Source organism: Cenococcum geophilum (assembly GCF_001692895.1).
Source record: "Cenococcum geophilum 1.58 unplaced genomic scaffold K441scaffold_6, whole genome shotgun sequence".
In the NCBI taxonomy this organism is placed as follows: domain Eukaryota; kingdom Fungi; phylum Ascomycota; class Dothideomycetes; order Gloniales; family Gloniaceae; genus Cenococcum; species Cenococcum geophilum.
In genome coordinates this window covers 3,763,504-3,781,430 of record NW_027137564.1, presented here as the reverse complement: position 1 = coordinate 3,781,430, position 17,927 = coordinate 3,763,504, and the positions used below count along the sequence as shown (strand labels likewise).

The following is a 17,927-nucleotide window of genomic DNA, read 5'->3' as shown; positions in this document are numbered from 1 at the left end:
GGGGTTGCTAAAAACTACCCCCGAGCACTGACCGCCAGCTAATGCAGTTAATTGATTGGTCAAGCTCGGACCACAAGTTATTGGACGCGTTCAACGGCAAGGGATAGAAAGTAAGGTTATCCGCCCCACGGACTATTCGCTTACGCTTATATCAACGGAACACCGAGCTCAACGGAACGTTTATCCAAGATCAAGCCTCACCTACTTCCTTATACAATTGAATCACCACAACCATGCCTACAGAATCCGAAATTATTGAGATACGCGTGTAAGATGCACTTCGTGAGTTATTACGCATAGAAATACCTAATATTCGATTGGCAGCCCGCCTATATAACGCGCCGTTTAAACATATCTATAACCGCGTTAACGGCATTAAAAGCAAGATACAGAGGCCTGGTAGTAATAAGATGCTTAATTAATACTAAAAGGCTATGCTCCTATCCTATATTAATTAAATGGACCGCTTTAGAGTTGGCGTGCTGTTCTACTAAGTCTATAATTGCGCGTAGCGTATCCTTAAGCTCTATACGCCTAACAATACCAAACTACCTACTTTTAGACGTGATTAGACTAAGAGATTTCTTAAATAAAACCTAATAGTATATAAGGTTAAGTAGAAGCCTATAGAGATTAATTAAGCTATTATAAACAATCTTACCGCGATATAGGAATGATATACTTTATATAGGAATATAAAGGAGTAATAGGGTATTCTACTATATAATAAATAAAACTTTAACAAGTCTGGATTTTATATTAGAATTAGTAGCAGCTAGTAAATAATTACGCGTGTATTAAACACTAAGAGGATATACTTAGCCAGTAAAACAAATCGCGATTTTGCATTAGTATTAGAGGCTATATCTAGTAATAAAGTTATACTTACTCTAGCAGTTATTATTAAGGGCTAATAAATTATGTATTAATACCTTAATGATATAAGTATACCTAGCAACTATATGCTAGGCGCTTAAACTAAAGGTTATTTAAATAACGACCTTACGTTTAATTAGATTTAGTACTTTAATAGGCAAAGCGCTGCTTAATAGATAGGTGCGCATTGGCTGCTATTACTAGATGGCTATAGTTTATACCTTATAAAGGAAATTATAAAATATTATAAGGAGAAGAATATCTATTTATTAGCTATTCCGCCCTATATAAGCCACTTTCTATAACCGCTCGATATTGTTCTCTTTTAGCCGTTTAAGCACTACCATAGATAGGCTGTTAAGATAGCTATATAAATAGGCTGTATAAACTTTAATACTATTAAATTCCTTTACGCTCTACACTAAATTTATCTATCTATCGCAGTCACGTAAGGGGATATTTAATTTTTGTATAATTGGGAGGTGTAGGGCTATAAGGTCGCTCTAGGGCTAGTTCTTAGCAGTTTTGCTAGTTCCTAGCACTTAAATCTGCTAAAGATTTGCCCTAAAGCGGCCAGATATCCCTAACCGCAAGCCTATAGCTACAAGACTATCTAACTATAGTGGTCGCATTAAGGCTAGCTTTTAGTGGTTTTGCTAGTTCCTAGCACCTACTAAAGAATTGCCTTAAAGCGCTATCTATATATAATGTATACTAAGTATAAGGGATAGCGGGTAGGGAAAGCGAATTAGCTACGTAGTAACTGCGTTTAATATTCACGAATATTACAGGAGGTCTTAGCATTATGCGTTGTTAAGGTAGATACTACTAAGCAATATATAGACGCTAGTATCTATCTATCGCAGTTACGTAAGGGGATATTTAATTTTTATATAATTGGGAGGTATAGGGCTATAAGGTCGCTCTAGGGCTAGTTCTTAGCAGTTTTACTAGTTCCTAGCACTTAAATCTACTAAGGATTTGCCCTAAAGCGGCCAGATGTCCCTAAGCGAAGGTCCTACGCCCAATAAGACATTACCGCATTCTACTATATTCTGCTAAATTCTGCCACCTTATCACATTCTGCTAAATTCTGCCACCTTATTATATTCTGCCAAATTCTGCTATATTATCGCGTTCTGCCAAGTTCTGCTATATTATTATATTCTGCTATATTCTGCTAACCCTAAGTTATAAGCTAACTAATTAGGATTTTCTATGCCCGGTATAGAAAATCGCTATTAACTTACTTACTACTAACGCCTTAGTAGCCCTCTTAATATCCTAACCTACTACCTAGTAATCCTTACGCTAAGAGCGGTATATTACGCTAGAAGTAAGAGTTAAGGCGACGGAGGTTAGTGGTCTTAATCCTAATATATAGGCGAAAGGCTTCTAATAACTACTAACTTAGCTGCTAAATTTGCTAATATAAATACCCTAAATCTTTAGCGAACTAGGCAGCGCCCTAGCGGAAAAAGTAGTTTAAGTAACTACTTAGGTTAATCCCAGTAGCTACTAAATAGGAGGAAAGGATCTTACGAACCCCTAAAGGGGTAAAGGGTTTACTATTAAGACTAAATAAGGGAGAGTTAAGGGGTTAAAGGTCCCTATTAAACAGCTTTATTATAGTAGCGACTAGGTATAATAGGCCGCCTACCACCGCAATAGCGACGTTAACGCCCTAGTATTGCTTATTAGCTTTACTCTATTTAAGGCGGAATATTATCCTACTAGGCGTAAAGGTAATATTATATTAAGTAGCCTTTTTTACTAGGAAGGTTGTTTGGTTCTTAAGCTCCGCTATAATATATATAATCTTACCTATCTATAGAAATCTAGCAAATGCGAGGGTAAATACGGCATTAGTGTTAATGTCTAGTAGTAATAGGCCGTGTATTACTACCTAGGCTAGAATATCCCTAGTAATAGGTTACTTATCCTTTTTTACTAAGGGAGAGATAGCGGCTACTCTAGTAAGTAATTAGTATACTATAAGATCCTTAAATACTGCAATTAAGATACCGTAGTTTATATAGCGCGAGCAAATTGCGGAGATATAGGCTTATAAGGTTTCGGCCTTAAGCCTACCTATTTATAGCTAGGAGGTACTAAACGCGCAGTAGGTAATCTATTCGCCTAGTTTACGCGGCTTAGCTAGGTAGGGGGAGACTTTTTTAAGTGCGTAGTATAACTCCTAGCTATTAACTGCTAAGGAATAGTTCCTATAGGTTACTAGCATAAGGCTGTTCTAAAGAAGGAGCGTATAGAGGTTAGATAGCGCGTTAATATTATCTTTAAAGTTTATAGGCGGTTATAAGTAGTCCGTTAGGTTTACAGCACCTATTAAAAACTCGTTAGCTTTAGTAGTAATAAATTAAGGGCCTAGTGTAGGTAGAACTAATAAATAGCTACGGCCTAAAATTAAGATAGTATATTAGCTAAGCTATTTAAATCACCTAGGATTTACTTTATAGATATTATAATATTATAAGCTATAATAGCTAGCATAATCTTACGGAGCGATTTATTTACTACACTATAAATAACAGTCTTCTTAATACCCTAGTAAACTACTATACTATTAATATAAATAGATAGCGCGCTATACTACTAGTTAGTAGACTATAGATTAAATATATAAGTAATAGTATATATCTCTTTTAGATTAATATAGTTTACTTATTAACTAGGCTTAGGTAATATACTAAATGCCTAAGATTAAGGGAGGTTAGCTATATATTACTACCAGTTATCCTTATATTTAAATTTTTTAAAAAAGTAAAAGCCGCCAAACCTAAACCGGGTAAAGGCGTTAGTAAAGAGATAAATATAGGTATACTTAACGTCATTAAAGAATAATACTCTATTACTTATAGTAAGTAGGTTAAGCTAAATATATAAGTTACTTCGCAACTTAGTACTAAATCGCCTAGGTTTATACTTATTTACTAAAGTCTCCAGCTAAGTAATAATAAAGATTTAGAGGGATTTAAAGTAAGATTAACCGAGTTTAATTATATAGGCGTACTATATAAGGTAGCCCGTAAGCTATTAAGCTTAAAGAAATAATAATAAGCCGTATTAGAGTGCGGTAATGACTTTCTTAATAATATATAATTGTTTCTATAGTAATAATCGCGTTTATATTTATATGGTGTTAATAGTATGTCCTAGAACTTTAATAATAGTTTCTGCTATATCTTTAGAGCCATTTTAAGGAATACCTAAGGAGTTAGTAATAGAGACATAAGTCTAGGTAACAGCTGCTAAGTTATTTAGGTTGGTAAGAATAAAGATAAAGTTATCTAGGTAGTATTCTACCTTATAAGGTAGTTATAAATAGAGTATCTAGTATAGGCCTTTCGCGAAGAGGTTAAATATAAGCGGCGTAGTTTAAAGACTAAAGGATAGGCAGTATTCTTAGTAGGTAATACCTTCCTAGGAGAAGCCTATTAATGTTCTTGCCCTATAAGATAGGGGGACTATATAGAACGCGTCTTTAATATCTCTTTTAAGCAATAGATATCTACAACCTATAGAAATAACATAGGCTTAAATAGCGGTAACTATAGTATATACTAGTGCTCTATATTCTTCTAGAATTGCGTTATTAACTAAAGATACTAGTGGAAAAGAGAGATTGTAAATTCGGCGGTATCCTTTATCCGATTTTAGTACTAGGCTAAGAGGTAAGACTATAATAGGCCCTATCGCAATTCTAATATATCCTTTTTTAAGGTCTAATATTATCTTCTTAAAGATAAGGTCGGCATTATCCTAAAAGGAGTTATAGTTCCTATAAGATCTTAGGGTAGGAATAAACTTAACTCCTATCTTATAGTTATAGGTTAAGATGCCTACTAAGATAGCTAGTAGATTCCCTAAGTAGTTAAATAAAAAGGAGTACCACGCTAAGATCCTTAGGGGCGATAGAGAGTAGTAGAGAGCCTTTACCTTTATAAAGGTAGGGAATAATAGTAATATATTAGGCCTAGGTCCTAGGCGTATAATTAAAGTTAGTGTTATTATTAGGCTAGACCCTACTTTATAAGGTTCGCCTTACTATTCCTAGGCGCAAGCTTTAGATAATATAGTATAATCTTTACTATACTTTAAGTACTTATACGGGTATTTATAAGCTATATTATTATAGCCTCTGCTATTAAACCTGCGGTAGGTATTAGAGGTATAAGAGGTATCTAACCTAGGTCTCTTTAAGGCGGTAAAGCTAATAGCACTAGATATTATAAGGTATGGCGCTATATACTAGGCTAGTATTTACTAATTAGCGGGCTTTAGTTATCTATTGGTTATTATAAAGGTATAATAGTCGAGTATTAAATCAAGTATATAATCTACTTAAATATACTAGGTTAATAAGGTATAAATTATATTTATTTAGAGAAGTATATTAGTAATAAGGTCTAGCGGGCATATATAGAGGGTGCTAGTAATAACTATATAGTTAGTAAAACCTTTAAACTAGACGCCTTTATTTATAAATAGCTTTTTATCTACTTTTGCCTTCCTTATAACTAGAGTACCATTTTTAATCTATATTTATTAGTAATCTTAATTTAAGCGGTATAGACTTAAAGATAGGCGAGGTTTACTGGATTAAAGGTACCCTTAAAAATATCTAGGTAATCCCTTTTTATAACGCTAGGAAGGCAGAGTTTAAGCAACTTTATACTAGGAGGGAGAGGCTTACTAAGAATATTAGCTATAGTAGCTATTATAGTGGCCTATAAGGCTAAAACGGCTAAGCCTAACTATAATTAAGCCATTTAAGCTAGGTGGTATTTATACTAGTAAGCCTCCTTCGCTAGACGGGCTTTACGCTCTTCCTTATACTTCTAAATCTCCCTTTTATCTCAGGCTTATTCCCTTTACTCTTTAGCAATTTTGCGCTTTTCTATGGCAGCAGCGCGTATATTAGCCTCGGACGGCATTATAGGACTAGTAAAGGAGGGTATAGCGGTTATAGACGATAGTGTAGTTAAGGTAGGTCGTCTAGGTAGGTTTTCTTATTAGGATTGTGCACGCGTATAAATCTCCTAGTTAGTTATAAGCGGTAATAGCGTTATAAAATAATTCATAAACGAATAGATAATAAATATATAATAAATAATAATAGGTTTAGCGATATTGAAAGCGAATTAGCTACGTAGTGACTGCGTTTAATATTCGCGAATATTATAGGAGGTCTTAGCATTATGCGTTACTGAGGTAGATACTGCTAAGCAATATATAGACGCTAGTATATAACTATATTTAAATTGTTATAAACGCTTTAAGTACGATGTTATAACTACTTAGAGAAGAGACGGAAGAAGCTAGTTAGTTAATTTAGGTATAGTTTAGGATAGAACCGGTAGAACTATGTGACGAGGAATAGTAACTAAGGTTATATAATATGCTACGTATTAAACAAAAGGAATAAAAGGAACTTACGTACCTTATGTATAAGACGTATATTACGTATAAGAAGGATTTTATAGGAGTACGGTTGTGTATTTAAGGACCCTTAGTCCCTACCTAGATAGTTCCTTCCTTATAGTAATTCTTAGAATATAATTAGAGTTAATCTATTGGGCAACCACTCCACCAGTTATTATTTGTTGTTGACTTTTATACTTATATTTCCTATATATCTAGCCTAATAATAAGCCCACCGTAGTTCTTGCTATAAGGTTCTATTATACAATCACTACCTAGTTATAGTATTAATATAAGAAGTTAAATAACATGCCACTAAAAGCAGCCACTATAACGCTATCAACGGCAGTAACTACTTTAAGGTTAGGTAACAACACTAGTATAGTAGATACTAACTTACAGCAACCTATAACGGTCGGATAACTATAAGAGATAGTTAACTAGTTAATAGAAAATAATATAATATTAGAAAATAGGATTAACGGGATAGGCGCAGCAAAGGTTAAGTTATTATTAATTAAAAGGTACTTAGGAGAGAGATTAAAGCTTAAAGGATTCCTAATATAAATGCACTTTAAGGTAGTATAGGAAGGAGTAAAGCTGGTAATACCTATAGATCAAATAGCCTATATAGGACTATTCTTAATAGGAAGAGCACTTAAATGGTTTAAGCCTTACCTTATAGAGATATAAGCGAACGGCATAATAACTACTAACTAAGAGGTACGGTTTATGTTCTTAAGCTGGAATAGATTTATAGAATAACTTATATAAATGTTTAGAGACCCAGAGGCAATAACCACGGTGGAAAGAAAATTCTAAGATATTACGCAATAAACTTTAGCAATTAAGTATATAACGCAGTTCTAGACGTTAGTAATATAAGTAGAGTGGAATAATAGGGCGCTTATGGCATAGTATAAACAAGGACTTAAGGCTAAAGTTTAGGACGTAATTATCCTAATAGAAGATGCGGACACCCTAAGGGAACTAATAGATTAGGCGATTAAGATTAATAATTGGATCTACTAAAGGGAATAGGCTAAAAGAGGCTAGGATAGAGTTCTATAGTTATATAAGGCGCAGAGTACGCAATAACAAAAGCTAAGTTAGAAACCATAGTATGGCGCAGAGCTAATAGACCTAAGTAGTACTAAAGAAGCCTATAAAAGATAAAGTAAACTATAGAAACCTAGAGGATAAAGATTAAGTAATTAAAGGTCTAAGGAGCAGAGGCCGAATTAGGGATCTTAATAGTAGAAGATATTTAGGCGGACTCTATAATAGGAAAAATGGTTTAAAGAAGGAGCTTATATAAATTGCGGAAAACAGGGTTATTATATTAGAGACTATAGAAGTGGGCAGAGTTACTATATAGTAAAAGGTATAAGACTAGCAGATAATATATATGTATAGAGGGATAATAATATGCTGCAAGGAACAAAGGAATGTTTAATTAGAAGTTTTACGTTTTGTTATAATAATATATACTAAATTTATAAGGACACTAAGTATGGCGCAAGCTATTAACTATAAGAGCCAGCACCTATAGGATATAAAGGAACTAATAAACTAGCTCGCAGATCGGATATTAAGGACAATAATTTTAATATAGGCGAAGCATTTTATAACGATAAGGTAATAAGAGCGGTTTACTGGGAATATATAGCTATTGGAGATGTTATAATAGAGGTAGAGGATAATTCTACTATAGAATAAGGAATATTAGTGGGGATTAAGACACTACTAGATATAATATCTATCGCTTCGCGAGATATAAGAGAAGTAAGATAGCGAACTACTTCGGCACTTAATAAAGGCAAAAGGCCATAGGCTTAAGATTCTTATAGCGAGATAAAAGATGACTAAGATTCTTAAGATGAGATAAGGTAAGCTTAAGGACCTATAACGGACAATAACCAATAAAGTAGAGTAATAGCTTAGTTTAGTAATATATAAATAAGCTTAGGATAAAGTTTCCTATAGGCATAAGACTCTTAAGACGAGATAAGTGAGATTTAAGACTTTTAAGACGAGATAAGAATACTAAGTAAGCCTAGTTGGACTAAGGCTAAAGCTAAGCTTAAGTTAGAAGCGAGCTTAGGATTAAGGATCTAAAGGGGTTAAGAATTTAGAGTATAAATAAAGACACCTATAAATAAGAGGCAAGAAGCTTTCTTATAAATTAGGGAATCTATAGTATAAATAGTAATTAGACTAGGAGACGAATATATAGACCTAGAAGACTTATTAATAGAACACATTATTTGGACTAAAGATTAAAAAGTTAATACTAAGATTAAGAAGTACAAAGACTTTAAGGATTAGAGCGCAAGACGCAAACTAAAAGAAACTATAGAAGAGTTTAGGTAAAGAATTATCGCATAGTAAGAATAGAAACTAGATAAGAGATCTAGTATATTAGGACATATAAAGGATAGAGCGCTAGTATAAAGAATTACTAATAGGCCTAGGGCAGGCATACTAAGAGCTAAGTGGCTTACTAAACTGGAAGATAAAGAGGATTTAGGGATTTCTACTAGGTTTAAAGAATGACATACTAAGGGCTGTTATAACGCAGTAATAAGAAGATACTTCCTTACGGACAAGCCGTATATACTCTAGTAGCTGTACTAAAAGTAGTATAGGCAAAGGCATAATAACAAGTAGGAAGATTTTTATATATAGTTAGATAAAAAAGTTATCTAAGACCACCCAATTATAGAGAAGGCTATAACACATATTAAAGGAGCCTTAATTATAACGTTAAAGGATCTAGAAGAACGATTAGAGGACTAGAAAAGTAAAAGACATATCTTAGTACCTATAAACAAAGTTATAATATTTAGATTAGCATAATAGAGGTTTAAACTTAAAGATAAAAATAAGTTAAGAGTTAACCTAAAGCACCTGGCATACTACACATTATTATAGATCGCGTGTATAGATAATATGTGCGAGATATATAAGAATTTAAAGGAAAAGAATTAGAAATACCCTATAAGGATATACTAGATAATAGATAAGTAATAGTATAGGAATACTAAATATATACACAGATGGCATCTAGCAGAGGTTTAAGAGGAAGAGAGTTTAGTACTTTAACTAGAAAGATTCCTTATAGAAAAATGCTTAGACGGATAATAGTGGTGGGAATACCTAGAGAATATATATTTATGGTATATTAAAGATAAAAAGCAAACTAGGTATTAGCTAAAGAGTAAGCTAAGTACATAAAAATTAAGCAGCTAATAGTTAGGAAAAGTAGAGGCCTACAGAACCAGAGGGAGCCAGTGGTAGAGCCTTAGACCCTTAAAGGAATTTAAGGACAATACCTAAATTTATAAGTTAAATAGTAAGATTAACAGTTTAAAGCGCTAATAGATAGTAGAGTAATAAGAAACTATATCTTACTAGCAGTAGTTAAGAGAATAGGACTACCTTATAGATAAAAGGAGCAACTTTACCTATTAGTAATAATTTTAGGAGATCCGATAGCCTATAGAGGAGGCATTATTAATCTTAAAATAGGACCTATTTAAATAACTATTAAAGGGAGATAAATTAAGGTGTCTTTTAATATCCTACTATTAGGACAGGACGAGGCAGTATTAGGTATACCTTAGTTATAGGAATACAATTTAAGGATTAATTAGATTATAGGTTAGGTTAATATTAAGGATACTTAACGCTATAAGAAGTAATAATAAGCCAAGTTAGTATAGTACTAAGTAGGAGCAACCTATAAAGAAATAGAAAAAGGACTAAGTTATATACCAAAGAGATACTATAAGTATAGTAAAAAACTATAGTTATTAGAAAGTAAAAAGCTGTTAGAGTATATAGCATAGGACTATAAGATAGAATTAGAACTAGAAATAAGTCTAAGGTTCTTTCCAATCTATAAGCTTACTAAAGAAGAAGGTAGAGTATTAAAAGAGTTTATCTAGGAAAATCTACAAAAGGGATATATTAAACCATTGCAGTTATTAGTAGGTTATCTAGTACTATTTGTACTAAAGAAAAATAGCAAACTAAGGCTATGTATCGACTATAGATAGTTAAACAGCATTACTAGAAAGGATAAATATCCTTTACCCTTAATTAGCGAAATCTAAGACAGGATAGGTAACGCGTAAATCTTTACGAGGATAAATCTAAGATGGGCGTACTATTAGATTAGGATTAAGGAAGGCGATAAATAAAAGGCAGCCTTTAGGTTAAAGGAAGGACTATATAAACTATTAGTTATGCAATTTAGGCTTATAAACGCACTAGTAACGTTCTAGAAGCGTATTAACAATATATTAGGAGAATACTTAGATAAATTTATTATGGTATATCTTAATAATATTATTATCTACTTAATAACTAAGGAAGAATACGGAGAATACGTTAAATAGGTCTTAAGGAGATTATAAGAAAAACAAATGCCCATAGTAATTAAGAAATGCGAGTTCTTTACTAGGAAGATTAATTTTATTAGATTTATTATTAAACTAGGCTAACTTAGTATAGATTTAAAGAAGATTAAGGCTATAGTAAATTGGTAAAAACTAGAGAACGTTATATAGTTAAGATTATTTCTAGGGTTTTATAATTACTGCAGAAGGTTTATAGCATAATAGTTAAAGGATATTAAGCCATTTACGCGATTAATAAAGAAAGAAGAACTATAGGCATAGGGAGAGGAATAAAGGGAACTCTTTAAAAAAGTTAAAGAGTTGTTTACCTAGGAGCTAGTTCTTAAGATCTATTAACTAGGTCTAGAGATAGTTATAAAGATAGATATATTAGACTATATACTAGGGGTATACTTTATATAAAGGCATTAAAATAGATAGCACCCAGTAGTATACTATAGTCGGAAAATAACACCACTAGAGTTAAACTATGACATCTACAATAAGGAGTTATTAGGTATAGTTACAGCATTTAAGGAATAAAGAGCATTCTTATAAGGTATAAAAAACTATTTATAGTTAAAACGGATTATAAGAACCTAATAAGATTCCTAATAATAAAGGAACTTAATTAAAGATAGGTTAGATAGGCAGAGATGCTTATAGAATACTATTTTAAGATTTAGTATACTAAGGGTATAGATAATATAAGAGCAGATACTTTAAGTTATAAGGCTAAACTATAGAATAATAAGAAGCCATTAGGGGCTTTATTACAAAAAGACACAGATAGATTAATTAGGTATAATTATCCAAAAATTGTAGCAACTTAAGAGAGTAACAAACTAGAGAAAGTTTACAAGATACTAGAAAGCTTTTAGGCATAAAGAATTCTAGAAGCACAGCTAGAAGATCTATAGATAGATATATATAAAAACTAAGAAGTAAAGTACATCCTAAAAAGTATAGCAGAGTAGTTTATAGAGGACTTCTATAAAGGACTAACTTAAGGACATAATAGAGCTATAGGCTTAGTGTTAAGACTCTAAAAGGAGTATATTATTAATAAAATTTAAAGGATAGCTAGAAGGGTTACTAGAGAGTATCTAGATTGCTAAAGGAATAAACTAATAAGGCATAAGCTATACGGAGGGCTACAACCTATTAAAATACTAGAGAGACTATAGGAGGTTATATTATAGGACTTTATCGTTAAGTTACTAAAATTAAAAGATCCTATTACCGGATAAGATTATAACGCGATTTTAGTAATAGTAAATAAGCTTATAAAGTAAGGATACTTTATAGTATGCATAAAGGAAATCTTAGCGGAAGATATCGCTAGAATTTATGTTAAAGAAGTATTCGTAAAATATAGAGTACTAAGTAAAATTATATTGGATAGAGATTTAAGATTCGTAGCAGTATTCTAGGAGGTATTCTTAGCGGAGTAAGGAGTTTAAGTAGTAACTTCCACCGTATATTATCCGCAGATAGACGGTTAAACGGAAAAATTAAATTAGACACTAAAGCAGTATCTAAGGCATTATGTTAATTATGTATAGAATAATTAGGTATCGCTATTACTAGTTATATAGTTTATATATAATATAACACCTTAAGAAGGAATAGGCATATTACTATTTAAGGTAAATTACAGATATAAGCTAAGAATATTATTATTACTATAGTAAGTAAAGAAAACGAGTAGCACAGCTAAAGAAAGGATAAAGATATTAATAAATCTTTATATAGACCTTATAGAATCAGCATAGAAAGTATAAAAGAGAATAAAAAAGTACTATAATATAAAGAGATCTAAGGGATTAGATCTTAAGGAGGGAGATAAAGTATGGCTACTATATAAAAATTTTAAGAGTTAACGACTAAGTAAGAAGTTAGACTATGTTAGACTAGGACCTTTTAAAATTATGTAGAGGATTTCACTAGTTACGTTTAAGTTAAACCTACTAGCTAAAATAAAGATCTACTTTATATAGTATATTGCAATGCTAGAGCTAGCATACGGGAATATTAAGCTACTAGTTTACAAAGTAGACATATATAGAGGATAAGAAGAAGACAAATAATAAGTTTTAAAGATCATTAGTTATAAGGACGTTAATAATAAAATATAGTACAAGGTTAAGTAAATAGGCTATACTAAGACTACCTAGGAGCTATTAGAGAATCTAAAGAATGCTATAGGAAAGGTATAGGAGTATCGGAAGAGATTAGGTTAGAAAGTATTAAAAAAGAAGTATTACTAAAGAATAAGTTACCTAAGGGGGACCTAGGAAGAGCAGTTGCCGAACTACTTAGATCTATTTCCTTCTCTATTAAGAGAGAATCCGTTCTTTTATTGCTAAGTTCCTATAGACCTTATTCTATAAGTTTCCACTCCTTAGAATAAACCTTTTTATAAACCTTCTTAAGACGAAGCAGATAAGTAGACGCCGCGATTTAAGTATCTAGGGCCTTCTATTCCGTATTATAAGAACATTCTAACTTAGTAAGGGCTTAAAATAGTTTACTATCTAGCCACGTAGTAGTAGATTAAATATAAGACCCTAAGGCAAATTAATTAGGGAACTAGACAACTATTAAGAGTAATAGGTCGCGTATATTTAGCATTAAAGGTAAAGTAAACGTCACAGGACAAATGAATATTTGCTTTAGTATACTTTAAGTAAGAGAACGGTTATTATAAAGATGGGTTTACTAACGTAATATAAACTAACCCCTCTTTTAAACAGCGAGAATATAGAGACGGTATAATTTTACTAAGAGATAATATTGCAGTAATAGTGCGAGCACAACGTTAGGCGTGTGAAGAAGAAATTGCTTTAGGTATAATAAGTAATAATATTAACCAAATTAATTAGACGGATATTACACCTCTAGTAAATAACTTAGAGATATTTTAAATCTTTAAGGATAAAGATAGAAAGGAGGGAGATGGTGTTATAGACGCTTTAAGTACAATATTATAACTACTTAAAGAAAAGACGGAAGAAGCTAGTTAGTTAATTTAGGTATGGTTTAAAATAGAACCGGTAGAACTATATAACAAGGAATAGTAACCAAGGTTATATAATATGCTACGTATTAAATAAGAGGAATAAGAGGAACTTACGTACCTTATATATAAGACGTATATTACGTATAAGAAGGATTTTATAGGAGTACGGTTGTGTATTTAAGGACCCTTAGTCCCTACCTAGATAGTTCCTTCCTTATAGTAATTCTTAGAATATAATTAGAGTTAATCTGTTAGGCAACTACTCCACTAGTTATTATTCGTTGTTAACTTTTATACTTGCATTTCCTATACACCTAGCCCAATAACGAGCCCACCGTAGTTCTTGCTACAAGGTTCCGTTACATAAATCCTTATCTATCCTATTAGGATAGGTAAAAACTAGCCTTATTCCATATAATCCTAAGGTTATATTAACTAAATTACAATATTAAACAGCTATAGTACGTCTATCTACGCCACTACCTATAATACTATAGCTACTGCGGCTATAACTTATAGTGCTATAAATACCTAATATACTGCGTAGCTTACAGATAACAATAAATTAGGTTTATAGCTTTATTATTTAGCAGCCTAATAGGGTAAGAAATCCTTTATTAATGCTTTATAAAAGTGCTAGGAAGAATGCTATACTTTACTTATTAGTAGAGGAGGACCTATATTTAATGTAGGTAGTAGTACGCGCCCGCGTAAAGCGCTAAAAGACTAACCAACGGGTTGTTTAAAAGGGAGGCTTAATATCTATAGTAGATGGACGGCTTAAAGTATTATAACGAGTTCAAAAGGAAGCAGAGAAGGCAGGTAGGGCGGCTACACGTGCGGTAAAGAAGTAGGCAAAGGAGGACGCTACACAACGTGCAGAGGCCTTAGACTCGTAATATTTGGCAGGATTGTAGCTAGGCTATTGCTTAAGGTGCTCCACCAAGGATTTCTGTATATATGTAGCCTACGTAGAAATCTACGGCTTTAAAATCATGTGGTGGGGCTCGTGTTCCGTTGAGCTCGGTGTTCCGTTGAGCTGCGTAGGACTATGAGCGTAAGCGAATAGTCCGTGGGGCGGATAAGGCAATGATAAAGATGTGCAAGTCTGCCTAAGATATCTAAAATGTTACTGGCTATTTACCTAAACTACAAGGACCGTGTCAGCGTAGACTTGATTGGTTCAAAGCTCGGCTATCCCGAGTCCGAGATGATAAAGGCTGGCTTCCATCGATCTGCAGCTCCAATCTTTGAGAAATAATAAAACATAAATGACAAGCGCTCATAGACGGTTGGCCCTAAAACTCTGCCCGAAAGATGGCTCGTTTATTTAATTGTAAGATTTTTAGCCCACGTCACTGTGCTAAAAGAGCTCAACTACAGTCGTTCAGCCATGATACCCAGAACATTCCGCCTCGTCCTACGCCGGCCCCAAGAAATCCATTTTCCCAACAGGCACGCCTTTATGCCTTAGAATAGCATATGCAGTGGTAACGTGAAAATAGAAATTTGGCAACGCAAATTTCAGCAAATAGGTTTCGCTGGTGAACTTCCTGTCCTCACCCCTCAACTTCATCACCACCTCCGCCGTCTCCTTTCCCTCAAACGCCCCTTTATCCACCCTGTTCAGAAGATCAATCGTCCTCGAGATTCTCGTCTGCAGGTCCTCAAAAGTTGTTTCGGTGTCTTCCATCACGACATTTTCAGCTCCGCCGACGCGAACTGTTACCCCTTTGGCAGTGTCGCTGACGCGTTGAATTTGGAAGGGGAGAGCGGCCATATCATCAACGAGCCTGGCATTAAGGAGCTCGGAATGTGGGATCTGTTTTTCGTTTGCATAGTCTTCGGCCTTCTTCAGGAATGCTGCGAGATTGCTGAGGCCACGAATAAACACTGGGATGCTAAGATCGTAAAGTGAGACAGGCATTGTAGATGATAGAGAAGGTAGAGTAACTTGGAGTGAGGTGCTTTTAGTTAAAGAGGAGAAGAGGAAATGCTGTAGTATTTAAATGTCGGTTCATAATGTGCTTGGGGTGCATTGATCATTCCACCAAGATCGGCGCACGGTCTCAGATTTGTAATCGATCATTCATAGCTCCGCTTTCGGGAACGCCTGAACAAGGGCTCGACGAGTAGAATCCACGAGGTGAAATGGTGACCTGCATTTCTTAGCTTTATGGAAGGTTTAATATCCCCGGCATTCGTACATGTCTGTGATATGAGTCATTACATCTCGGTCTAATCAAACCAAACGGTGAAACCTAGTCATGATGATCTTCGATGGGGGGTTTGTGGGGGGAAGCGGTGTGTCCATACGAGTGTGGAATATTTTGAGTAATTCTATGGAAAGGCTTTTAAAAGACTGTTATATGATAAAGAAGCCGTCAAGCTTTTGCGGTACTATATCAATGTAGACTGACTCACGAAAATTTTGGTTTTGCTAAGTAAACAACTGGACGAATATTTGATTTGGATATTCGGTTTATTTACTTGTTTGGGCTGTGTTTCTAGGACAATAGAGATAATATTTGACCGGTGAAGGATAGATTTAAGTGTATCCCTGGCTAGTAAGCCGGGACCAAATTTCAGAATCCTAATGATTAGTAGTACACTAGGGGCCATCATCCAAATGGGCCTCCTAGGCAACCGCACATGCGCATGCGGGTGCAGCTGCAGCTGCAGCGGGAGTGGAAATTGCGGTCGAGGCGGCGGCCGCGGACGACGCTGTCGTTCTCTGGTCCGCCGATGTGCATTGGTCTGTAGTTAACTAATCAGAAAAACGTCTTAATGAGATAATGCATAAAATTTTATGCTTCTCAACCTCTTTCGGCCACGGAGAAGGTTTCCGCAAGGCAGCCAGCATCCCCACCCTTGATGGAGTGATGTTCCCATAGACTCGGGGACCAAAAAACGACCGTCCTAACGGTTACTTTTAGATGGCGCGTGCATTCTGATTCTTTCAATGCTCGCCCCTTGCATTCGTACGGCTTTATGAGACAGCGCTTAAACGTCTCGCCTGGTCTTTAGCCACTGTGGGTTTCGCTAAAACTTTGCAGGATCTGAGTAAAGCTTGATTGGCCTTGGCAGAAGCTTGACACCGTAGGCTGTTTCAGAATGCTCGTTCCGTTCTAAGGAGCTTAAGGACCTATAACGGACAAAAACTAATAGAAAAGAGTAGTAGCTTAGTTTAAAGATAAATAAATAGGTATAAGACGAAGGTTTCTAGAAACCTAAAAATCTAAGTTAGATTAATAGGATAGAGATTAGGCTCTATATATAGAATATTATAGAGTAATAGGTAAATAAAGTATTTAACCTAAAAGTTAAATAGTTAATACTATAATTAAGAAGTGGGAGGATTTTAAGAATTTATTAGCTAAATGTAGATTAGAAAAAGGCTAAAAGGAGGTTAGAAAAAGAATTTATATATAGTAAAAATAGAATTAGAACTATAAGCTAAGAATACTAAGCTAATTAAGGGATAGAGTACTTATTAGAAGAATTATTTATAGGCTAAAGATAGGTATATTAAGGGCGAAGTAGTTATAAGAAATTAAATAGGAAGAAGATTTTATAATCTTTATTAGGTTTAAGGAACAATATATAAAAGGTTATAATAATATAGTAATAAAAAGATACTTTCCTATAGATAGATTATATATACTTATAGAACTATATTAAAAGTAGTATAAATAGCAATATAATAATAAGTAGGAAGATTTATTACGGACGCTTTAAGTACTGTCACGGCACTGACCTGACACGTTGTTATGATTTAGTGTTGTCATAACACGAGCACGGACCTGACCCCTGAGCGACGTGTATATATACCACCTCACCTCCTATATAGATCCTCACACGACATCGTTTGTCAATCATATACAGTCACCTCATACATCGTACCTTGACAGTCCGCACGTACTGCGACAAGTACAATATTACAACTACTTAGAGAGGAGTTAGAAGAAGCTAGTTAGTTAATTTAGGCACGGTCTAGGATAAAACCGGTAGAGCTATATAATGAGGAATAGTAGCTAAGGTTATATAACGTTATACGTAGTATACGCAGTGTATAAAGGGAACGTACGTATAATATATATAACACGTACCTTATATATAAAGGGGATTTCTTAGGAGTACGGTTATGTATTTAAAGGACCACAGTTCCTACCTAAATAGTTCTC

General features: G+C 33.9%; 1 protein-coding gene across 1 annotated transcript; it reads right to left on the bottom strand.

Moving 5' to 3' along the window:
* Nucleotides 1-14,811: 14,811 nt before the first annotated feature.
* On the bottom strand, nucleotides 14,812-15,981 carry K441DRAFT_654169 (uncharacterized protein). The gene has a single exon (XM_067647647.1). It carries the CDS (start codon nucleotides 15,668-15,670, stop codon nucleotides 15,164-15,166), a length of 507 nt encoding a protein of 168 aa, XP_067508293.1. The 5' UTR covers nucleotides 15,671-15,981; the 3' UTR covers nucleotides 14,812-15,163.
* Between the last annotated feature and the right edge of the window lie 1,946 nt (nucleotides 15,982-17,927).